At 54.6% G+C, this 24,677-nt stretch overlaps 1 protein-coding gene across 15 annotated transcripts in view; it reads left to right on the forward strand.

The window, feature by feature from the left end:
• Bin1 (bridging integrator 1) overlaps positions 1-24,677 on the forward strand; it is a 62,446-nt gene that overhangs the window by 24,069 nt on the left and 13,700 nt on the right. For 5 of the 15 annotated variants that reach the window (XM_040758023.1, XM_040758025.1, XM_040758026.1 and 2 more), the window contains exons 2-10: positions 6,575-6,655; positions 13,908-13,962; positions 14,090-14,184; positions 14,571-14,666; positions 15,762-15,869; positions 16,550-16,642; positions 20,872-20,957; positions 21,102-21,177; positions 22,869-22,951. In XM_040758023.1, the coding sequence (XP_040613957.1) occupies positions 6,575-6,655; positions 13,908-13,962; positions 14,090-14,184; positions 14,571-14,666; positions 15,762-15,869; positions 16,550-16,642; positions 20,872-20,957; positions 21,102-21,177; positions 22,869-22,951 (773 nt within the window). Of the gene's footprint in view, positions 1-6,574; positions 6,656-13,907; positions 13,963-14,089; positions 14,185-14,570; positions 14,667-15,761; positions 15,870-16,549; positions 16,643-20,871; positions 20,958-21,101; positions 21,178-22,868; positions 22,952-24,035; positions 24,081-24,677 lie in introns of all 15 variants that reach the window. The other 10 variants (XM_040758024.1, XM_040758029.1, XM_040758034.1 and 7 more) reach the window with 3 other exon arrangements.

Raw genomic sequence — 24,677 nt, forward strand, 5'->3', positions numbered from 1 at the left:
ATGCTGGAGGCGCAGAGATGGGCGGAGCCTTGGAACTCATTGGCCACTCGGTCTAGTCAAACTGACAAGCTCTGGTCAGTCCCAAACATAAGGTGGAGAGGAACCACACACAGGAAGGAAGGAGGGAAGGAAGGAAGGAGGGAAGGAGGGAAGGAAGGGAGGAGCCAGACAGATACTTTAGTCAGCTTGCTGTTACCGTGACACATAGTTTGGACGATGGGCCTGTAAGAGAGAAAACGCGAGTCTTTCTTTCCCTAACCCTGTGACAGTCTGCTCGACGGCGCCTTCCCTCTACCCTGCCTCCATTCACCGGCACTCTGCCTCTGGTTAGCTTTTTCCAGGACCCTGTCAGCCTTCCCTTCTAGCCCATCGTTCCTTTATGTCAGCCACTGAGGCCCAGAAACCCCCTCCCCCCCTGCAGTGCTACCAGAGAGAGACCCCCAGAGGCCACACCGAGTGCTGGGGCAGGCGATTTTCTCTACCCTTCTGATCTCCTACTATGCTCTGACCGGACTTAATCCTTGCTATAGCAGCCTGCCTGCAGGAGCCCCTCCTCCCTTCCTAGCTCCACCCACTGGAAACCCCATCATTGGTGGAGAATCCCCCCACCCTCCTCTCATCCCTGACCTCTGCCCAGGCTCAGTCCCTGTCCTGCAGCAGCAGCCCCTGCTTTCTCCGTGCCTCTACTCTCTGGGACTCGCCCGGGGTGTGGACCCTGTCCTTTTAGACCTCTCACACAGCCGCCCTTAGCCCCCCCTCCTAGCCCGGCCCGTTCCTTTCTGCTACCCGCTGGCCTGCAGGAAGCACTCTCAGCTAGGGTCCCCACAGCCGTCATGGTCATGTTCACTGAGGATCCAGAGAGGGCAGCAGACACCAAAGAACAAAACATCTCCCCAACAAAGCTAAGGCGATATCAGCACCTAGAAAGGCCCCGATCATCACGGCTCCAGGTGTCCCAGACCCCGGTGCAAAAGCGCAGACATGAACAGCCAAGGCGAATGCCCGCACCAGAACCCCACAGCCCTCTCAGAGTAGACCCCGGAAATGCAGAGCAGCTGAAGTGCAGGACAGGGACTTTAGGACTGTAGTAATGAATATGTTTAAGGACCTTAAAGAGGACATGAACAAGTCCCTTAAGGAAGACCAATGAGAACACAAAGTAATAGCTGGATGAAATAATGAAAACAGCTCAAGACATGAAAGCAGAAATAGAGCCACTAAAGAAAATCGAAACAGAAACGAAACAGGAAAGGAAAAATTCAGAATGTCTAACAAAAACCTCAGAGGCAGGCCAGCCTCACCAACAGAATGTGAGAGGTGGACCAGAGAACCTCAGGTATTGAAGACTAGGTAGAAGAAACAGCTACTGCAGTCGAAGAGAGAGAATGTTGAGTGTCACACACACACACACACACACACACACACACACACACACACACAAATCCAGGTACAAAACATCCAGGAAATCTGGGACACTATGAAAAGATCAAATCTAAGAGTAACAGGAATAGAGGAAGGAAAAGAAACTCAGGTCAAAGGGACAGAAAATATTTCCAACAGAATCCTAGAAAATTTCCCCAACCTAGAGAAAGAGGTGCTCATTAAGATATGAGAAGTATATGGAATGCCAAATAGAAAAGGCTAGAAAAGAAATTCCCTGCAGCACATAATAACCAAAATCCTAAACACTCAGACCACAGGAAGGGTATTAAAAGCTGCAAGTGAAAAGGATGAAATAACATATAAAGACAGGCCCGTTAGAATTACACCTGACTCCTACGTGGAGACTCTGAAAGCCAGGAGGACCAGGCTGTGTTCTACAGTCTGAGAGATCACAGGTGCTGGCCCAGAGTATTACACCCAGAAAAAACATTTCACGTAAAGTAAGACAGTCTATGATAAAACAAATTTAAACAGTTTTCTATCTACCAATCCAGCCCTACTGAAGGTCCTAGAAGGAAAAACTTCAGTCAGAAGAGGCCAGGCTTAATCCCAGCACTCGGGAGACAGAGGCAGGCAGATCTCTGTGAGTTCGAGGCCAGGCTGGACCGACAGCCTCCAGAACAATACAGAGAAACCCTGTCTCGTAAAAAAACAAAAAAAAAAAAAAAAAAAAAAAAAAAAGAAGAGGCCAGGCACACTCAAGAAGACATGGAATAAATAATACCAGAAGAGTAAATTAAAAGAGGGGAAAAACCCACACAGAACAATGAAATAACAGAATCAGTAAACACTGTTCATTAGTAACTCTCAAATATTAAAATTCCCCAATAAGATTGGATTAGAAGGCAGATCCGTCTTTCTTCTGCATCCAAGAAACACACCTCACCATCTACTCAAGGTAAAAGGATGGGAAAAGTTATTCCAAGCAAATGAACCTAAGAAGCAAACAGGTGTAGTCATTTTATTATCTGACAAATAAGACTTTAAACAAAAACTAATCAGAGGAGACAGGGAAGGACACTCCACAAGAGGATATTGCAGCCCTAAACATTTATACATCAACTACAAGGACATGCAAGTTCATAGAACAAACAAACAAACAATTACTGCAGCTAGAATCCTATAGTGGGTGACTTCAGCACCCAATTCTCACCAATAGGTAGGTCATCCAGACAAAACTAAACAGAAATACAGGAGCCAACAGACGTTTTAAACCACATGGACCTAATCGGTATTTACAGAACATTTTACCCAAGCACACACACACAAAATTCCCTTCTACTCTGCACCTCATGGAACTTTCTCCAAAACTTGGACACAAAGCAAGCCTCCGCAAATACAAGAAAACTGAATAATACCCTGCACCCTTTCTGACCACCGTGGATTAAAGCTGGATATTATTAACACAAGAGACTACAGAAGGCTTACAAACTCAGGGAAGCTGAAGAGCTCGCTACTGAATGAAATGTGAGTCAAGACAGAAATCAAGGAGGAAATTAAAAAAACAAAAACAAAAACCAGCTGGACATTGGTGGTGCACCCCTTTAATCCCAGGACTCGGGAGGCAGAGACAGGTGGATCTCTGTGAGTTCCAGGCCAGCCTGGTCTACAGAGTGAGTTCTAGGACAGCTTCCAAAATAATACAGAGAAACCCTGTCTCGAAAAACTAAACCAAACCAAAAAAACAACAATAACAACAAAAAACAACCAAAAACCTCTTTTGAATTGAATGAAAATGAAAACACAACATAGTCCAACCTATGGGACATAGTGAAGACAGTTTTAAGAGGCAAGTTCATAGCACGAAGTGCCTACATAAAAAAAAATTGGAGCGATCCCATGTTAACAACTTAATAGTACACCTGAAAGATCTAGAACAGAGAGAAGAACTTACATCTAAAAGGAGTAGATGACAAGAAACAATCGTACTCGGGGCTGGTATCAATAAAATAGAAACAAAATCAGTACAGAGAATCAATGAAATAAAGAGATGGTTCTTTGAGAAAAATCAGTGAAGTTGATTTTAAAAATTAACAAAGTCAGAGACAAAAGGGGGACATAACAACAGACACCAAGGGAATTCAGAGAATCAGAACCATCAGGACATACTTTAAAAATCTGTACCCCACCAAACTGGAAAACCTAAAAGAAATGTATATATCTCCCACCAATGTTAAACCAAGGTCAGATAAGCAATTTAAACAGACTCATAACCCCTGGTGAACAAGAAAGGTAATTAAAAGTATTCCTAACCCCCTCCCCCAAAAGCCCAGGGCAAGAATGGATTCAGCAAAGAATTCTATCAGAACTTCAAAGAAGATAAACATCACTGCTCCTCATATTGGAAACAGAAGGAACACTGCCTTTTTTTTTTTTTTAAATGAGGCCACAATTATACTGACACCTAACCCAAAGACCCAACAAAAAAAAAATTAAACAACAGATTTCTCTTATGGACATAGATGCAAAATTTCTCAATAAAATACTTGCAGACCAAATCTAAGAACACATAAAAACGATTACCCACCATGGACAGACAGAGGTGACCTGTGCACCAGCGACACAGACGTCGTGTGAGTGAGCCAGCAGCCATCGCTCTCAGAGGTGACATGGGACCCACATCTGACCCTGCCCGGATGGCCAGGGGTCTGAAACTGGATAGACCGTGGGCTTAGGGGAAAACCAAGTCCTACTGTTCCACTAAAAGACCAGAGCAATGAAATGACTCCTTATGGCATTCGGCCACACCCGTAGATCTGCTGCTCTGTTCGGCCGTCATCAGAAGTGGGAGCTCACACGGAGACCAACGACTGAACAGCGTGCAGAAGCGTGGGAGACTCTGAGCTCTCAGTCATAGATCAGAGGTGTCCATCAAACTCCCCTCTCGGGAGTCAGGGGTCTGTGGGGGGGGAGCAGGAGGAGAAAGAGGAGGAGGAGGAGGAGGAGGAGGAGGAGGAGGAGGAGGCAGAGAGATTGTAAGGACCAGAGGGGATGGATGACTCCACGGAAACAGTGTCCTTCAGACACAACAGGACACACGTGCCCTTAGACGTGCCAAAGACATGCACAGGGTTAAGCCAGATGGGGTCCCAGTGCTGAGAAGGGCGAGGCGGGTGTGGACAAGGGCTCCCACACCTGAGACGCCATCTGCAGGTGGTACCCACTCGCAAAAGAAAAACTAGTTATCTCCAATGGAGTCTCACTGGGAAGAGTAACCACACTTCAGGGTAGCCCCTGCCCGGCAGGACAGCAGCAAGCAAACACAATGGTCTTTTTGGGTGTGTGCGCCCGTGTGTGTGCGTGCGTGCATGTGTGTATGCGTGTGTGTGTGTGTGAGTGTGTGTGTGTTTGTGTGCGTGTAACTGGCCTTTGCTTATATATTTAGACACCTGATTTTGTGGGGCTTTGTGTGTGTGCGTGTGCATGTGTGCGTGTGTGTATGTGTTTATTTGTTTGCTTTTGTTTCTGAAAGGGAGAAAAAGAAAGTGTGAAATTGGGTGAGGTTTTGGGAGGAGTTGGGCAAGGGGAAAAGTCTAATCAGAATATATCGTGTGAAAAAATTGGTTTCCAATTAAAAAAGGCAAACAGAACAGAACAAAAGAGGACATGTCGGTTGGTGCACGTGTTAGAGGTGTAGCAGGTAAAAATCCTCAGTGGGTTTGACTCATGGCTTTGGGCCCAGGGCAAGCTCGTGTGTCATATTTGGGGAGAGCACAAACGTGAAAAAGAAAGAGAAGGGGTCAGAGCCCCAGTCAGCTCTCCAAGGGCGTGTCCTCAGTGACTTCAATCTTTCCCACGAAGCTCCACCAATGACTGTGCCACATCCCGCTGGCACCACAGGCTCCAGACCAAGTTAACGTTCGGGGCCCTTGGCACGAGAAGGAGAGATGCTTATCCACGTGTAAGGGAGGATGTGTGCACTGCTCTGAGTACTACACAGTTGTATACATGGAGTGAACACCCCTGGGATTTGGTATTGGGACAAGAGTACTGGAACCACTCGCGTGTGGATGTTGAGGCAACCCACACGGCTAAACCACTCTTGATAGCCGATCTGACCCATGGATAATGATGTCCGTGAAGAAGTGCTCGTATGTGTTGGTTACCTTCCAAGGGGGTCGTACCTGCCTTGTTGGGACAACTTTCCTGCCCACACTGCCTCGTTAGGATGACTTCCCGACACTGAGGACACGCTCTGACCCGCGGCGCCGTGACAGTCCTCTTGTCCTGGACACCGAGGACACGCTCTGACCTCGGCGTGGTGACAGTCCTCTTGTCCTGGACACCGAGGACACGCTCTGACCTCGGCGTGGTGACAGTCCTCTTGTCCTGGACACCGAGGACACGCTCTGACCACAGCGCTGTGACAGTCCTCTTGTCCTGGACACCGAGGATACGCTCCGACCGTGGAGTGGTGACAGTCCTCTTGTCCTGGACACCGAGGACACGCTCTGACCTCGGCGTGGTGACAGTCCTCTTGTCCTGGACACCGAGGACACGCTCCGACCGTGGAGTGGTGACAGTCCTCTTGTCCTGGACACCGAGGACACGCTCTGACCTCGGCGTGGTGACAGTCCTCTTGTCCTGGACACCGAGGACACGCTCTGACCTCGGCGTGGTGACAGTCCTCTTGTCCTGGACACCGAGGACACGCTCCGACCGTGGAGTGGTGACAGTCCTCTTGTCCTGGACACCGAGGACACGCTCTGACCTCGGCGTGGTGACAGTCCTCTTGTCCTGGACACCGAGGATACGCTCCGACCGTGGAGTGGTGAGAGTCCTCTTGTCCTGGACACCGAGGATACGCTCCGACCGTGGAGTGGTGACAGTCCTCTTGTCCTGGACACCGAGGACACGCTCTGACCACAGCGCTGTGACAGTCCTCTTGTCCTGGACACCGAGGATACGCTCCGACCGTGGAGTGGTGAGAGTCCTCTTGTCCTGGACACCGAGGACACGCTCTGACCGCGGTGTGGTGAGAGTCCTCTTGTCCTGGACACCGAGGACACGCTCTGACCGCGGCGCGGTGACAGTCCTCTTGTCCTGTGCCCCGCCCGTTAGTGACTGGCCCTTGCCCCAGCCACTGTTGCTGGTCCAGCTGATGACTCTCCCTTCTCTCTGTGCCGGGCAGGTCCTGCAGAAACTGGGGAAGGCTGACGAGACTAAGGACGAGCAGTTTGAGCAGTGCGTCCAGAACTTCAATAAGCAGCTGGTGAGTGTCTCTGCAGGTGGAACACGGCTGCCAGGTAGGGGATGGTGAGGGCCGTATTTATGAAGTCGCGAAGCCCAGAAGGGGGAATGGCTTGGGCTGCTGCGTTTCTGAAGGACTTCCTGGAGGAGGATGGCTGGTCCCAGCCGAGACCGTCAGAGAGAAGAGGCCAGGTTCTCTGGAAAACTTACAGTGAGAAGCAGGGGAGGGGAAGCCTGAAAAAGGTGGCCGGACCGTGGCAGCTAGGAGAGGGCCGTCTGCAGCTTTTAGTGTGGGGGTAAAGCAGGCTGGGTTCGACTGAGGCATTGTGTGGGCACGGTGAATGGCCTGGAAGCATCTGAGGGCATCCTTACAAGGACATATCCCAGTCCTTAGTTATGTAGGCAGCCCGGAGCAACAGGTAGATACAAGGGAGGACTTCCCCAGGAAGGGAAAACCTTGACCATCCCAGATGGAGATGACCTACACCATTCCACGACTGGGGGTGGAGGGAGGCTGAGCTGGCCCATGCCCTGTGGCTTCTTCAGGACAGTCCCATGAGAAAATGAGGCCACAAGAATGGGGCGGGACATGGGAGGTGAGGTTAGGGTTCTGCTCTGGATATTGGGGGTGGGGAGTAGGCCCAGGCTGGGAGACTCCACTGTCGTGTACACCATCTATGGCTGAGGTCTTGGGTAGCGTTGAGGGTGCCCATGGGAGCCTCTGCAGCTGGCTGGACTAGAACCCAGGGGGAGGGTCTCATTGGGCTGGGCCTGGGGTGCGGAGGGAGTGGCAGCATGCTAGGAGAGGCCCAAAGCATGCTGGGAGAGGGCTGAAGCATGCTGGGAGAGGGCTGAAGCATGCTAGGAGAGGAGGGCTGAAGCATGCTGGGAGAGGGCTGAAGCATGCTGGGAGAGGGCTGAAGCATGCTGGGAGAGGGCTGAAGCATGCTGGGAGAGGGCTGAAGCATGCTGGGAGAGGCCCAAAGCATGCTGGGAGAGGGCTGAAGCATGCTGGGAGAGGGCTGAAGCATGCTAGGAGAGGAGGGCTGAAGCATGCTGGGAGAGGGCTGAAGCATGCTGGGAGAGGGCTGAAGCATGCTAGGAGAGGAGGGCTGAAGCATGCTGGGAGAGGGCTGAAGCATGCTGGGAGAGGGCTGAAGCATGCTGGGAGAGGCCCAAAGCATGCTGGGAGAGGGCTGGGGAGGAGCAGGGGGAGAGCAGGAGAGCATGTGAGGAGAGAGCTTAAGGATGTGTTGCCCTGGTCTGCCAGAGATATCTAACCCAAGAGATTCCCCAGGGCCGGAACGGGAGCCACCATAACTCCTTATGCCCTGGCCAGTAACGGGAGGTGTTTGAAGGCCTGAGTAGGTTCCCTGGCGGGGTCGTCTGCCACCTTAGATTCTTCATCTGTAAAACCTAAGCTTGAGCAAAAAGTCAGAAGCCCTGGCTCTGAGTCTACCTTAAGGCAGCGCATGTCCCTACTTAGCTGTTTCCCTCAGGCCGTGGGCAGTGTTGAAACCCTTTTGGAAACTGCCAATACCTGCGCACTTACTGTGGGCCACACATAGCCTGGTCAGCCTCGGAGTGAGGCCCATACTCTTTTTTTTCTTTTATGAGTTTTCTCTTGAGACAGGGTTTTCTGTATCCCAGAATGCCCTTGAACTCATTCTGTAGCAAGACTGAGCATGACTTCTCTGCCTTCATCCCGAGTGCTGGGATTACAGGCTTGCCCTACCACACAGTAGGTGTGCTTGGGCTCGAACCCAGGGATTTGTGTAGCTCTACTCACCGAGCTAAGCCCTCGGCTCCTGCCGTTTTCTTTATTGTCAGGTGAAGCAATGGGCTTCAGAGCCGTTAAGGCCACATGGAGATTAAAATTAGGACTCTGGCCCTTTAAGCTTCTCTGCTTGTTCACCCAGCCCAGAGGACAGCTGGATGCTGTGAGCTTGAAGGGAGGACTCTGGAGTCTCTTTGAAGGAGGCTGGGCTGGTGGGGGAGCAGGGGAGAGGACAAGGAATGCATAGAGGCGGGAGCTGGGTGTGTGTTGCACGCGCCTGTGCCTGCGTGTGTCCCAGTGGCCTGGTCCAACAGAGCGGCACTCCCCATACTCTCCATGGTGTTTACAGGCATGGGACTGGGATCTCTAAGTTCTTGCATTCCAGAACAAGGAATTGAACCATCAGCGCATGGGTAGTGATAGAAGCAGAGAACTCTGAGTGAGGATGTGGGTAAGAGAGCTGGGAAGAGTTCGAAGTTCAGTGACGTTTGTGCTGGTGCAGATGGGGATGGCTATACCTCACGCACTTTGTTTTTACGCATACTCTGTCACAGGTCAGCCTAAGCTAGAAGGGGTTTCTTTCCGCCTGCCGGCTTCTGTCAGATGCTAGTCTTCAATGCCTTACACTAGAGCTGCCTCAGGTTACCCTTGCTAGGTCTCTGCCCCCGGGCAAGCCCTCCCTCAGTACTCCCTGTGGGTACCAAGGCTAGGCTCAAAGACCGGCCCTGAAGTTAGCCATGGAGGTTGACCGGGCCTGGGGTTCAGGCTGCCCTGGGCTGGTGTCTGACGGTTTAGGGCTGGGGTACTTTTGGGAGTAAGCTTTGCAGTTTCCTTTGCACCTCGGTGGTTCTCACGTGGAGGTTACAGGTCTGGGACGGTCTGGGGTGTGTGAGGAATGACTTGGTAAGGGGTGGGGTGGGGTGGGGTGAGGTGTGGCTTGGAAAGGGTATGGGGGCCCGTTCTCTATTCTTGAGGGAGAGAATCCAGGAGCTGTGGTGAGCTGGGTCCTCTGCCAGCCTACGGAACCGGGATCAGAGCTGGGGTGTGGGAAGCCAGAGCTACAGTTTCTCCTGTGCCTGTGCCGGAGCCCTCAGCATAGCGAGCTCAACATAGGTTACTGTAAGGCTGTCAGTGTGTCCAGTCTCTGGGACAGTAAGTCTCCGGGACAGTAAGTCTCAGGGACAGTAAGTCTCAGGGACAGTAAGTCTCAGGGACAGTAAGTCTCAGGGACAGTAAGTCTCAGGGACAGTAAGTCTCAGGGACAGTAAGTCTCAGGGACAGTAAGTCTCCGGGACGGTAAGTCTCCTCCTCCTTGTAACCCCTGGAGGAGGCCGAGGCTGCCTGCCGTTACTTCCCTTCATGGTGACCCAGGTGGGTGGCTCTCTCTGGACCCCGTTGGTGCTAGTCACAGGTGGTCCCCTTGACTTCTGCCCTGTCTTGAGTGACTGTAATGAGCAGAGCTGATGGACCATGAGGTGCTCGGCAGCTCGACTGAGGCTTTGTCTCTCAAATGCGCTCACTTGATCCACACAGACGTCCCTTACGACAGCACGCTATACAGAGATTGTGCAGTCTTGCGTAAACAGACACCTCACCAAGTGACGAACTGTTGGGCAGAAAATGCTTCCACGGGGGAACCCTCTCCAGGGAGGGTGCTTTGGAAGCAGGCTTGGCCCATGCTTCTGGGTCCTTCAGCTGTGGCAGGCTGGGAGGATGGTGCTGTTGGAAGTTCCAGGTGGTCTTTGAGAGCAACGGTCACTGCCGACCAGCGCGGCAAAGGCGCAGAAAACTTGGTGGTCGTCGAAGCCAGACTCGCAGGGAGGCCAGTCTCAGAGTCCCTTTGCCAGTGGCCATCCATGCGGAGGCTTGAGAACACAATGCCACCGCAATCCTGGGGCCACCTCCGGAGTCCGGCTTTTTGTATTGTCCCAGGGGGTGTTAGCTCTGGGCTTTTGGGACTCACAGCTTAGGGCTGGCTGTTAACCTATAGGGACCCGCCTTGGGCTTGGCTCATATCGGAGCTGCCTTGTAACACATCTTGCAAACATTACTTTATTTCAAGAAGCCATCGCAGGCTTCCTGGCTGGCCGAGCTCTAACTCGTAGGGCTGATTGAGGCTGCTGGTCCCCGGGATTCACTGTGATGTGGAATCCTGTCCCTGGCACCGAAGGCTTAGCGGCAGGAGTTGGGGCTGAAGCTGAAGGCCCCCTAAAGACTCTGTCTGCAGGCTTAGGGTGAGGCTGAATGTAGGAAGGCCCAGCAGGGGCAGATGGAGCTGGCTGGGCTTGGTCTCCTCTGGCTCTGTGTCAGGTCCCTGCTAACATTTATGGGCCCAGCCGAGCGATGGCCCAGAAGATTCCTCCCCAGCTGGACTCCAATGGCGTTGTGACTGGAACCCAGGAAGTTCTAGAGGACTGTTGCCCAGCTGTCCTGCTTAGGGGATGGCTATTCTAGGTAACAGTTGCTCAGCCGAGTGCTGCTAATCTGCTCACAGTCAGTGTCTGGGAGGCACCAGGGCCTTGGTTTGGGTAAATCGATTAAGTGCGTAGCCAACCCAAGGAGGACCTCTTGCTTGGGTAGAGTGTGGGGACGTGTATTGTAAGAGATAGGAGGGAGGATAAAGGTGTGTCTGGGATGAGGGATGCTTAGCAGAGAGAGAAGTCGGGTATGTACATCCAGTAAGATGCTCTCTTTAACCCTCGTTTTAAAAATATTTTTTATTTAAGTTAGAAACAAGCTTGCTTCACATGTCAATCCCAGCTCCCTCTCCCTCCCATCCTCCCCTGCCCCTCTAACCCCCAATCCCCACTCCATTCCCCAGGGAGGGTGAGGCTCTCCATGGGGGAATCTCCAGAGTCTATCATTTCATTCAGGGCAGGGCCTAGGCCCTCTCCCAAGTATCCAGGCTGAGAGAGCATCCCTCACTGTGGGATGGGCAACCAAAGTCCGTTTGTGTGCCAGGGATAAATACTGATCTACTAGAAATCAGTATGGAGATTCCTCAGGGAAAGGAGAATCAGTCTACCACAAAACCCTCATTTTTGGCAGCAGCGGAGCATTTAAGGCGTTAATGTGGGGAAGCCTTGGAGAGCTGGGGTTCTCCCTGTCCAGTGCTGTGGGCTCCCATCCCCTCTCACGACGCGTCTAGGTCCGGCTTTTGTCTCCTCGTTTAGTTTGTACTCTGTGAGCCTTGGGCTTGGGTGTTCAAGCTTGCATCTGACCAGGGTTACATGCCAGGCGCTCAGCGTGTTGCTGATGTGTGGATCTCACTAACCGCCGAGTGAAGCTATTTCTAGAAGAATCAACAGCAACAACAACAAACAACGAGATTAGGCAAACAAAGGCCATAGTGTGCTATGTATATCTCGTTTGCATTATGAGTAATGCAGAGATGTGCACCGCGCGGGGGGGGGGGCGGGTAGGGGGGCGACTTAATGTGGGTTCTGTGTCTAAGTCTTCTCACAAAGGGCTTGTGCGTCTGTGGGTGTGGGGGTCTGACAGGCTTCCTGGATGAATCCCCGGTGTTTGTCAAAGTACAGCTGTCCCGGGGCGGGGGCGGGGGAGGGGGAGGGGAGGGGGAGGGGGAGGGCTGAAAGTGTGTGAGAGAGGGATTTTGTTCCTTTCACACTCTCGGTCTTATTATGTGGCATTTTACGTGTTCCCCTTAAACTGCCACTGCTGGCGTCCTCAGCAGTGAGATGTGAAATAGGGTACAGATGACAAAACAGTGGAAGGGCTCCACCCAAGTCTAGCGGAGTGAGCCACGAGTTTATTGGAGCGAGCATGGGTGACTCAAAGGCAGCTGTGCACTGGAGAGCCCACCCAGCGGGGGATGACCAACCAGAGCCGTAGCCCTGCAGTTTCCTGACGCGTCCCCGCTCCCCAGCCATGGTCACCGCTTATATAACGTGGGGCAGGGACCTCATACGTCTGTACACTTCTGGAACTTCCTGGGGGGCCCCTGTAACCAGTTACCCACCTAGCCTGGACCCTCTGGCTGCAGGTGCTCCCCGAATCTCCCCGGCTTTGTACGCTGCTGAGTGTGTTGCTGACCTCACAGCTTCCTTGTCGAGTGGTGGCGGTCCACGGGGCTCTGACCACCCAGGCGGAGAAGCACAGGTTTCAGCAGATGAGGAAGGGGGCCTGCTGGCAGGTCAGAGGGTGCTGGTCAGAGCCAGGAAGGTGGCCAGTCCCTGAGTGACCGACCTGTGTGGGCAGAGGTAATTTTCAGGTCAGGGTACTGGTCTCCTGTGGCTAGTCATGGCCATGTCTCCTTCCCTCTCCTACGGAGAGACAGGGGGCACGATGGTTGCTCCCCGGGACACAACCACCCTCAGCTGTGTGCCCATTCCCCAGGGTGAAGCCCACTCCCGAGGCCGGACTCCAAGGCCTTGGGACCTGGTGTCTCATCTGAGCCATTTCCAAGCACTTGTGGTGTGCTAGGCAGGGTCATTATTTGCTTTGTATTCCAGAGTGAAGTATAACCCCCAAACGGTATAACGATACTCGAGGCTATATAGGGAAAAGCAATATATTTATTTATCAGGGAGAGAGAGAGTCGCACATACCAGGAGTTAGAAGCTTGGCTGGCTTCCAGGAGAAAAGAGAGAGGCCCCTTTTCCTTTCACTACCTTTTATCTCTACCTTGACCCCGCCCTGTTGGGCGGATAGCTTTGTGGGGTTCACTCCTACAAAACGGTGTGCTCTTTCTCTTCTGCCATGGCCTCTGGAACCTTCCAATTAGCCCTTTGGGTAGTCCGGGCACTCTTACCCATTGTACCCTCCTGGTACTTACATCTGAGCATTCCTGGTCCGTTTATATGCCACAGGAACTTGAGGCCTGGCCCATGGTTCAATCCTCTCTGCTGGCTCTGTTGCCTCGGGAGGAGGTCTACTACTACTCTCCTAGCTCGGGAAGCTTCATAGTTGGCTGACCCCTCCTCTGCAGCGTTTTCTACTGTCCCTCTTGCTTGGGCTAGCGGCCCTTAGAGTTCCTGAAGTTTCTCTGCACCCTGCTAATACCGTTCCTTCTGGGCTTCCCTTCTCCAAGGAGTCCCCCCCCCCATCCCTCAGGAGCCTCCTGTCCTTCCTTTGGTACTGTGGGAGTCCCTGTGCCTAGGTTCTGCCTGAAACTGCAGACCAAGGTGCCTGCTGGTTCCCTGCACCCACCTGGCCACGTTTCTGTGACCGTTTGTCACGTGTTCACCGCCCCCAGGGATTCATACTGCCTCGTTCACGTGCTCTGGGTTTATGGTGTTCAGCAGTACCCCAGTGTGACGTCCACTGTGCAGGGCCTCGTCTTCCACTGAGTGGTGGCCGGCTGACGGTAACCATGGCCAGAGGGCCACAGCTGCTGTGCTCTGAGATTCTCGATCGTAGGAGAACAGGGGTTGGCGGCTGTTGGCAAGACGACAGTCTGGTTTGTCATGAGACGGGCGGTCGGAGGGAGAGGGTCGGTAGCCAGCGTCCCTGACCTGGTTCTTGGCTTTTCTGGCAGACAGAGGGCACCCGGCTGCAGAAGGATCTCCGCACCTACCTGGCTTCCGTTAAAGGTAGGGTACGTCTGTCTGCAAGGAGCTGGGGCTTTAAAGTCTTCGGGGAAGCTGGGCCACATCCGTGGCGCTGGTGTCTGGATGGGGATGGCACGTGGGGTCCATGTACCTTCTCCCTACCCCGTAGCCATGCACGAAGCCTCCAAGAAGCTGAGTGAGTGTCTCCAGGAGGTGTACGAGCCCGAGTGGCCAGGCAGGGATGAAGCGAACAAGATTGCAGAGGTAAACATGGGAGGGTGGCCTCGGTCCCTCCCCCAGGGCCCCTTGGCCTCGGTCATTCCCTCAGCTCCCGCCCCCACAAAGTCTCACCCTCTGGTGCAAGCTACCGCGTAGCCTTGGCCGAGCTGCCTTCATTTTTTTTTTTCCTGCAGACTTCACACTGGAGTTTGAGACCGCAGATTGTGGCTGTCCCTGTGTGCTAGGGCTCACTAGTCGCACAGTCCCCCTTGCTCACCTGTTCCGTCTTTACTGTATTTGAACCTTGCTAGGGACACTGCAACCTTGGGAAGCCCGGGCTCTGAGAATCCACAGAGCTTTGAGGTGATGGGCTGAGGTCCAGAGCTGGGTGCCGTGTGGCTCTCCGAAGCACTCCTGTCCCTGTGTTTCAGAACAATGACCTACTGTGGATGGACTACCACCAGAAGCTGGTGGACCAGGCCCTGCTGACCATGGACACCTACCTGGGCCAGTTCCCTGACATCAAGGTAAGAGACCTCTTGGCCCATTGTCTTGCTTTGGGCTGGCGCTTGCGGAAGGAGCTGGAGTCTGGGAGAAGCCTTTAATGGAGGGCTGGCTCAGGGCGACTGCCCTGTGGACAGGTATCTGCTCAGCGTGGCGGTTTGTCTCTTCCGGACTGGTCTCTCGGTGACCGGCCACCAACTGTCTTACGTGACATCGTGGGGGTGATACAGTGCGCACCGATGATACACTAAAGGATGAGTTTTACCCAGTTCTGCTTGGGTTTCTTGGGGTTATGCTTACCCTAGAATGAGTGACAGTTGAAAAGCAACGTCGCTGGAGCTCCCTGTACAACCTGCAGGCAGCGTGGCAACCCAGACTGTCTCCTCTCCCCAGCAACTGTTGCTGCTTATATAACCTCAGGCGGGGGCCTTAGGTGGGAGGATGTGTAAGACCCCACTCTGTAGTATTTGGTAGGGCGTGTGTTGCCTGCTAACCGTGTGTGTGTGAGCGTGTGTGCCTGTGTGCGCGTGCGTGTGTGTGTGTGTGCGTGCGTGCGCGCGTGCGTGTGCGCGTGCGTGCGTGCGTGCGTGCGTGTGTGTGTGCATTATTGAATGTTAAGAAACCTAGTTGCTTCACCTGGGACTGAGTACATGCTCGGAGCCTTGTATGATAAAGTCTCCACCAATGCTGCCGAGCCCCTAGGTGCTGTGTCCATAGAGGCGCAGGAGTCTGCGGAGCCCAGGAGGGTTGGGAGGAAATGTCTCCCTTATGTGCCCCAGTGCAGATATAAAAAGTCACTCACAGACTGGTGCAGGAAAGATCTGGGGCCTGAGAAGTGTCTCTTAAGGACCCCCCCCCCCCCCCCCCCCGGCTGAGGAAGAGCTTTGCCTCTCGTGACACTGACTGGGGGTTCTCACCGATGAGTTCTTGTCAGGAAAGTGGGTGACACAGAGGAGGACTGGGTGCCCTGCAGAGTGAGCTTTCCGCCTGCAGAGGGCTCCGTAGCCAGATTGGGGTCTACTCCAGGCCTGCTGTGTTCACCTTGCCTACTCCCTGTGGGCCCAGCCTGGGCATCTCGGCCTCGGGCCTCACCGAGCCCTCCCTTCTCTGCTCCCTAGTCACGCATTGCCAAGCGGGGGCGGAAGCTGGTGGACTATGACAGCGCCCGGCACCACTATGAGTCTCTCCAAACCGCCAAAAAGAAGGATGAAGCCAAAATCGCCAAGGTGAGGCCTGGGGCAGGGACGGGGAATCAGAGAGAGAGAGGTTTGTCCAAGGTTCCCGGCTGCGGGGGTGGGGGTGGGGTGTCCTGAGCCCAGTGCCAGAGAGCAGAAGACCCCGTGGGTGCCTAGGCAGGAGAATGGGGGCTATTGCTGGCCTCTTTCTGCCCCTTTGTCCTGCTCTGAGGCAGTTTTCCAGAACGAGACCGAAGCCAGCTTGGGTTTCCCTGGTGTGGCGCCACCTTGCTCAATGCACTGGGTGGAATTCTGTCATGGGATCCGACATGACCCTGTGTTGCTGGAACAAGCCTGTGGGCTGGTCACAGTCGTGTGGCGCGTGGGTGGGCGTGGCGCGTGGGTGGGCGTGGTGCGGGGGTGGGTGGCACAGCCCTGGGTGCGACTCCCTCTACCCTGCTTACTCCTCTCAAGAGCTGTTTTGTAGTTACAGTTCAACTCCCCTTTGCACGCCCACTTGGGTGGGACCCCCTTATTTCTCAGCCTTGGGGCGTTGGGGAGGGAGAAGCTAACCCTGCTGCGTGCTGGCCTCTGGATGGGGGCTGGCTTGTCTGACTCTGCGTGGGGTCGTTGCGGGCTTGGTGTTTAATTATCTATGTCTCTTTTTTTTCCCTCCCGTCTCTCCATTCTCCTTTGCCTTGACCTCACCTTCCCTTCCTCCCTGCCCCCAGCCTGTCTCGCTGCTTGAGAAAGCCGCCCCCCAGTGGTGCCAAGGCAAACTACAGGCTCATCTTGTAGCTCAAACTAACCTGCTCCGAAATCAGGTGATACTGGCTTCTAACCCTGCACGCGCTGACGCCTTCCGGTCTGTGGTCCCCTCCTGGGCGTCTCTCTGCCCAGCCTCTGCAAGCTTCCCTGGGATAAGGGGGGGCTTACCTTCTTCCTGGGGTCTGGAGGAAGACAGGGCTGGAGTCTGAACTGCCGGCCTGTGGCACAGGGCCGGGCGAGGTGGGACTTTTCAGATACCTCTGAGACCCCTGTTTGAGAGGAAACAATTGACGAGGTCTCCTGGTAGGTTGGGGCCTAGGAGTTGTGTATGGCCGGGGCACCCACCCAGGTCTATGCTTTCTTCAGATGGCTGACGTCCGCTACTGCCCTAACCAGGAACACCTTTGAGTGTCTGCCCTCTCTGGGGACTCCTGCCCTCTTCCTCAAAGTTATTCTGGGTATTCTGAGTGCCCCCAGAGTCACTCCTACTCCGAGGACCCCAGACCTGGTTGTAGCCGAGTCCTGGGGTGGCTAACCTGGTCCTTGGCCCGGACTCCGTGTAGTAATGAGGACTCAGGACCGGGCCACTGGAGGAGACTCCAAGAAGCCTCTGTGTTCTGACTGGGATACAAAACGCATCAGGGAGACCTGGGTCCGGAAGGGTCATCCTGTGGCGGTTACGTGGAGGGAGAAGGTTTTAAAGGGGTTTCTGCCACCACCCTGCCTGTGAGTCTTACGTCCTAAACCTGGAGCTGTGTGAAGTTGGGTCTGCTGAGGTGAGGCGTGTAGACCAAGAGAAGTTGTTGTTTTTTTTCCTTCCCATCTTGCTGAGTCTCAGGAGACTCTTCACAGCAGGGATGAGGCAGGTGACGGAGGCTTGACCCAGGAAGAGGTCGGATTTCTCCTGGACAGTGCCCTATTTCTCCTGGGCCACCTCCTGATTTCATCATCTCCAGCCACATGTATCGAATGCCCAGGAAGGGAGGGAGGGAGCTCCCACATGACATGGCTGCCTGCCTAATTCCTGACCTGACCCACTGCCTAATTTCTTGAAGGCCAAGGCTTGGGGCTAACTTGGGAGGCACTGAGGTTAGAACCACGATGACCGGTCGTGCAGAGCCTGTGGGCAGGCTTACAGGAAAACACCCGGGTAGCCTTGGGAGGTAGAGCAGAAGTATCAGGAAGCCTGTGGGCTGAGGGGATGGTGCGCGAGCAGAAGCCAGGTTTATGATTGTTCCTTCCAGACAAGGTGGGGTGCTTTGAATGCATTGCAGGGGTCCCCGGGATGCTTTAGGGCCTGGGATGGGGTCTGCCTGATGCTTTAGGGCTCCTGGGACCGGGGCGGGTGGCGAATCATGCTTGGGAGGGTCCCCAATTCCCTGTGGGGGAGCAGCAGGGGAGGCTGAGGTGCAGGATCACCTTTTCAAATGCTGGCTGTAGATGGCTTATTTTCCCCATGCGACCCCCCATTCCCTCATTTCTCTTTGTCATTCTCTCATTTCTCTTATTCTCTCTCTCTTTCTCATTCTCTCTCATTTCTCTCTCCTCTCCTCTCTTCTCCCTCCCCTCTCTTCTCCCCTCCCCTCCTCTCCCCTCCTCTTCCTAATGCTAACTGGAAACCTGGATCTCATTCTCTCTCATTTCTCTCTCCTCCTCTCCCCTCCTCTTTTTAATGCTATCTGGAAACCTGGATCTCATTCTCTCATTTCCCTCTCATTCTCTCTCTGTCTCCCCTCCCCTCCCCTCCCCTCCCCTCCCCTCCCCTCCCCTCCCCTCTCCTCTCCTCCCTTCCCCTCCCCTCTCCTCTCCTCCCTTCCCCTCCCCTCCTCTCCCTAGTGCTAACTGGAAACCTGGATCAACTTTGGAGTTGCCCTTGTCACCAGTGGGCAGCTGGCTGGCTGTGAGCTTGGACTTGGCTTTGGGGGACGGTGCCAGCCCTGCCAGCTGAGCTTGTAGAACTAGCTGGCTTCTTGTGTCCCTGGCTGGTCCTGGGAGCTCTCTAGACTTGCTCCAGTGTCTTGGGCTTGCCTGCAAGACTAGTCCAGTCTCTCTAGTCAGCCCCTTGCTTTTAGAATGGAGAGGGGCGTGGCAGGATGCAAAGCCTCCTGCTCTCCCAGAGCTCTCCCCTGCTCTGCCACTCCTGAGTGCTTCCTGAGGGGTGGCGTTTGTGGTATAGTGTGCATAGCTGCCTTCCAGATGCTTCCTAGAAGGCCGGGGTATCAGGGACGCAGGAAAGGACTCAGGCCCTGACTTTGGAAGATTTAAAGTGGACCCCCTGCTCTCGTTCTATGCAGTGTTGCTGGGGCACCCGACCCGAGAGGAGGGGCTCCCAGCTCTGATCTGACCTGTCCCAAGGGGATTGTTTGTGTTCAGACAGACATTTCCTTCCTTCCAGTGTGTGTGTGTGTGTGTGTGTGTGTGTGTGTGTGTGTGTGTGTGTACTATCTTTGTGAGGTGGGGGCGCCCTCAAGCTAGAAGAGGGAGTCTCGGATCACCTGGAAATGGAATTAAAAGGGGTCATGACCTTTCTGACATGGGTGTTGGAACTGATTTTGAGTCCTCTGGATGGGCAGGAAGCACCCTTTAACCTAACTACAAAGCCATCTCTCTGCCCTCTGCCCCCAAATTTAAAGTGGGGGTCAAACTGAAGCCCTCATGCATGTATGTACAACGAGCATGGGATTTCGTGAGCTGTCTTCCCTGCCTCACTTTTAAGGTTTGTCCCCCCCCCCCCCCGTTTTAAATTTGATTCTAGGGCTGGAGAGATGGCTCAGAGGTTAAAAGCATTGACTGTTCTTCCAGAGGTCCTGAGTTCAATTCCCAGCAACCACATGGTGGCTCATAAACATCCATAATGAGATCTGGCACCCTCTTCTGGCCTGCAGACATACATGGAGGCAGGATGCTGTATTCATAATAAATAAATAAACCTTTAAAAAAGTTAGAATCTAATAACATACACTCAGGAGCCCATGTGTTACCTGGAGTGTATGGTAATCAGAAGCCATGGAGAACCCCTTCTCTTATTCCATCCAAGACTCCAGCTTGGGGTATATGGGGTTGGGTACTCAGCGGGCTGGTCCTGGTGTGCCTTAAGCTGTGTGGAGTGGCCAGTTGGGGCTGGAGGGGAAAAAAAAGTGTGATTTTTGTCCGAGTGGTATTCTGGTCGGTTGTGTTCCAACACCAGCCTTGGAATATAATAGGGCTGCTGTGTTAGGAGTCAGGCCTGGATTGGAGCCACTCTCCACAGCCCCGTGTGTGAGAGAGACTCAGCCTCACCTGGTGCAGGGGTCTAACCCACCTCTTGGTGGATGTGAGCGCGCTGTAGAAGGAGATGTAGGGGGAGCCAGGGGTGCTGGGGATGGGCACCTCAGCCCGGCTCCTTCCTCCCTGTCTCATTCCTTTGCCCTTCTTGGAGGTACCGAGCCACTGCCACTGGTCCTGGGACAGGTCATAGGAGAGCGATTTGTGGGGGCAGCCTTCCCCAGGAAAGTAAAGAGAAACCGGAAACCAAAGCCAGGCAGGCTCTAAGAGAGCAAGCAGGAAGCTTCCTCCGGAGGGGGTCGTGGGGAGCTGTGGCCAGCCAGCTGAACCTCAGGCTGACACTCGTTAATGTGGGCAGGGTCCCACTGAGACTGGGGGCTGCCTCTGTGCCCCAGCCCTCTGGGTTGTTGGCCCCCCCCCCCCCGTCTCCCCACTCCCCCCATCCCCTGTGTGCTTGTGTTAGGCTAGGGATCAAGTTCCCGGATTGTCCCTGAGAAGTTGTGCACATTAATATTTCGAGACAGCATCTCTCACTGGGCCCCGAGGCACACTGTCTCTGTTCAGCTGGCCAGCCAGTGAGCTCCAGGGATCTTCCTATGGGCACCCCCCACCCAGAACTGGGATTTCAAATATGTTCTACCACATTGGGCTTTTTATGTGGGTGCTGGGGATCAAACTCGGGTCCTCCTACTTATCCCGCAAGCACTTTGCCAACTGAACCATCTCCCCAGCCCTGGTCTCCAGCCTTCTTACTGGCCTTCCCGCTACAGCCTCCTTTGGTGACGGCAGCTCAGACCTCCGATTCCCAGAGGCCTAGCTGTAGGCGTCCTTAGGTCTCCAGTGGGAGGTTCAGGGTGGGTATCCACATCCAGTCCGGTGTCTGTTCTGCTCAGGCCCTGGGGCCCTGCATCCCGGCAGGGGCAGGAGAGGGTGCCAGCTATTGGGGTAGGTCTGCCTCAGCCCCCCAGGGCAGAGTCCCAGGCGGAGGCTAACGCAGCTCCCCGCTGCCTCTCCATCCCAGGCAGAGGAGGAGCTCATCAAAGCCCAGAAGGTGTTCGAGGAGATGAATGTGGATCTGCAGGAGGAGCTGCCGTCCCTGTGGAACAGGTGAAGTCAACAGGGGCCCAGAACCCTGGCGGCCAGCCTGGCCCTCGGCCGCCTACCCCGCTCCAAGGCTCCGTGTCTCGGAGCCTGCAGCAGGCAGGCGGTCGCCTGTGGTTTTCACCGTGACGCCTCCCCTCCCTCCGGCAGCCGTGTAGGTTTCTATGTCAACACGTTCCAGAGCATCGCGGGTCTGGAGGAGAACTTCCATAAGGAGATGAGTAAGGTAGGCCAGGGGACCCTGCAGCGCAGAGGATGGGGCCACGGCGGGGACGGGGAGCTGTGGGAGGGGAGGGGGGGTCCAGTCCAGCCCCAGCCTGGACCCATGTTACTGAAATACGATCAGCCCCCAATGTTAATTAACACCATCGTCCTCTGGGGGCAACTCTGAGGTCTCAGGGCTAGAAACGGCGTTGGGTATTTTCCTCAGTCTGTAGGAAAGTAATAAATAAGTTACCAGAAGTTTTGTAATAAACCAAGTCTCCTGTGTTTCTTGAGGTAGTGAGGTGGGCTGCGTCTCTTCCTGCGTCTGGCATGGGAGGCGAGATTAGCTCACGCTTTTGTGTTGAGTTAGAGCGGACGCTGTGTTCCCGCGGGCGCTGGAGACGCCTGCCGTGGCAGCTCTCCCACGCAAGGCGGCTGTTTTGAGTTTGCCTCTTGGACCCAGAGGAACGGAGCGATGACGGTGGACCCCAGGTTTCGGGGCTGAAGAGAACGAGCTGGCTTGGGGCCTTCTCCTGACCACAGCCCTACAGCCTCCCTTTTCTTCCTGCTTTTCCTCCTCCTCCTTAAAGACTCGAGGCAAAGCATATAGCAGTTAGGACCCGTAACGTGGCCAAGTGGGCAGAGATGCTTATCACACAGGCCTGGGGGGTGACTTGAGCTTAGCTCCGGGAACTTAAATAATGGTAGAAGGAGAGAATTGACTCCACAGTTGTCCCCCAGTGATTAAATATGTAAGCTGAAAAAAATCAAATCAGGTATTTTAGGAAAAGAAACCTTTATGCAAAGTTAGTCCAAGGCACAGAAGGCAGAATTACATATTAAGTAGGAGAGAAGTTTATCTCTGTACTTCCTAAAGGCCAAAGCAAAACAGAGAAATGTTACTTATGAGGCCAACAGTCTGCGTGGAACAAACCTCTTGCCTTTTGGAGGAATTTCTGGAAGTTGTAGGGTGGTTTGGAAGCTTCCTAGCAAAATGACCTTAGGAACTAGGATTAACAAACATTAAATCTGCATTCTGCAAAAATGAGTTTTTTTTTTTTTTTTGGTTTTTTTTGAGACAGGGTTTCTCTGTGGCTTTGGAGGCTGTCCTGGAACTCGCTTGGTAGTCCAGGCTGGCCTCGAACTCACAGAGATCCACCTGCCTCTGCCTCCCGAGTGCTGGGATTAAAGCAAAAATGAGTTTTAAGAAATAAAATGTTGAAGTGCCTTGTGCTGGAAACCCAGCAAGCAGGAGGATTAAGGTAAGAACATTACAAGTTTGAAGCCTGGGCAATGTAGCGCACCTTGTCTTAAGCTGAAGTGAACAGAAAGCCGGAGGTGTGGTCCAGTGTCCGAGCACTGTCTGACTTGTGCTTTGGCTAAGTGAACGGCTTTGCACATGCCAGACAGCTGCTCTGCTCTTCCCCAAGTGGGAAAAAGTGAAAACTATAGTAGACTCTTAGGTGGCCTTTGGGGTGTCCCTCTTAACAGGAACAGAGCAAAGGGGGCCCTTGGCAATAACAGCTCTCAGCAGTGGGGCTCCTGTCCCGACTTCTGTGCTGTTGGTTGTCTGGGGTTCGTTGCTGGTCCCGTCTCCCAGCGATGGGGTCGGGGGAGCTTGCTTCTGGTAGTGGCAGGGGCAGCAGCGAGGAAACAGCTACTCCTGCAGACGGTGCGCTTGGCCAAGCCTGCTTCTGTTCACTCCTCCCGCAGCTCAATCAGAACCTCAACGACGTCCTGGTCAGCCTGGAGAAGCAACACGGTAGCAACACCTTCACGGTGAAGGCCCAGCCCAGGTGGGTGAAGGCGGGGAGGGCGAGGTCAGTGACTCGGGGAGCCTGCCGATCCCTGGGCCTTTGTAGAGTAGAGGGCAGGGTGGAGGCAGGGCTGCATTGCTGACAGAGGCTGTGTTTCCTGGTGTGCCAGCCTTCCTGCCTCCTGTTCAAGGTGAGGTCCGAGGACGGGGCAGCGCCTCCGTGCTCTGTCCTTCCCTGCCTTTCTCAGGCGGCCGCTAGGGGACGCTGTCTCCCGAGGGGGAAGCAGCAGAGACAACCTGGGATCTGGTATTGCACTCATTATTGGTGTGTGTGTGTGCGCGCACACGCGCGTGTGTGTGCGTGGTCGATATTGATTGTCTACGTACACATTTGATTGAGTGCCGTGCGCCGTAAGCATCGTCTGCTTCTTGGGGTCCGCTGCCCAGAACTTGGGAGCATTTCAGTGAACAGTCTTTATTCCTTTCTCTCCCCCGAAAACAAAACATGCATTTGACAGAGAGGAGCCTGCACATGTCCTGGGGGAGGGGGGAGGTGGAAATGAGGGCAGAGGCGTCTGCAGTCGGTTTAGAAAGACCTTACCCACTTGGAAAGGCTGTGGGGCCCAGGCTGGGTGGGCAGGCTCTGGTCCACACTCTCCATTAAGGCTCTCCATCTGTGCCCCGACCCTGGCGTCCTGCAGCCTTCTAGGGCAGGTCAGCAACTGCCCTTGGCAGGCAAGCAGGCGGGCGGGCTGGGACACAGGACAGACAGACGGAGGAGCTCGGAGTGCAAGGTTGAGGCGGGGAGGTCCTGGAAGGAGAGGCTAGGAGAGCCGGAGGGGAAGGCAGGGGGCATCAGGAGCAGGCTGAGGGTGTGTGTGTGGGGTGATCCTGGGGAGGAGCCCCGGGAGGGAGGCCGAGAACCGGGCAGGGGCGAGGAAGGTCTAGAACCGGCGGGGTAGGAAGGTCAGACAGGTCGAATGGGTGACACTAAGGGCAGGTGGGGCAGCTAGTGGGCGGGGCATTGCTTCGAGGCCCCGAGCAGAGATGGAGTGGGGGAGAGAAGGCCTCGTTCCCGTGGCTCCTCCTCCAAACGAAGCATCCATACCCGGCCGTCCCCACAGAAAGAAAACTAAACTGTTCTCACGGCTGCGCAGGAAGAAGCACAGGTACCGCCCCGCCTTGAGTGCAGTGCCACGGCCTCCGGGGCCCCGCCCTGACTGCGCATGCGCCTGTGCCCCGCTGCCGGGCCCACTAACCCCTAACCTGCCCGTGTGTCCGGTTGCTGGGGTGGGGGGCGTGTGTCAGGCGGGGATGGAGGACCCGGGACACCAGGGAGGGAGGAGGTACAGGGCAGGGGGCTTGAGGGTTAGTACAGCCTCGCTGTGTGCGCACCCCAGGGCCCTGACCGGCCCTGCTGCTGGCCACCGGCCCCCAGGCGGGAAAGATGCCGAGCAGGGGGCGGGGAGCCACACTGTTAAAAAGCATCCCTGTGCCCACTGTGTCCTAGCGCTGCCGTGTATTCTTTAGGGAGGCAGGTGCACCCCATAAAACGTGGCCGCCCAGACCAGGCGCCTGGGGCACCAGTTCTAGTGGGGTCCTTCTAGAATGTCTAGCTCCTCACGTGCAGGCACACCACAGCTCGTTGTTTCTAGGGACTCTTGCGCAGCTGAGATGCCGCCGTGACCCTCCTGGAGGCTGAGATGGCGGTGCTAGTCTGTTTAAGTTAAGCAGACCTGCGGTGCCTGGCCCACCCACGATGGGTC

The sequence above is a fragment of the Mesocricetus auratus genome, unplaced genomic scaffold (assembly GCF_017639785.1).
Source record: "Mesocricetus auratus isolate SY011 unplaced genomic scaffold, BCM_Maur_2.0 Super-Scaffold_100015, whole genome shotgun sequence".
In the NCBI taxonomy this organism is placed as follows: Eukaryota; Metazoa; Chordata; class Mammalia; order Rodentia; family Cricetidae; genus Mesocricetus; species Mesocricetus auratus.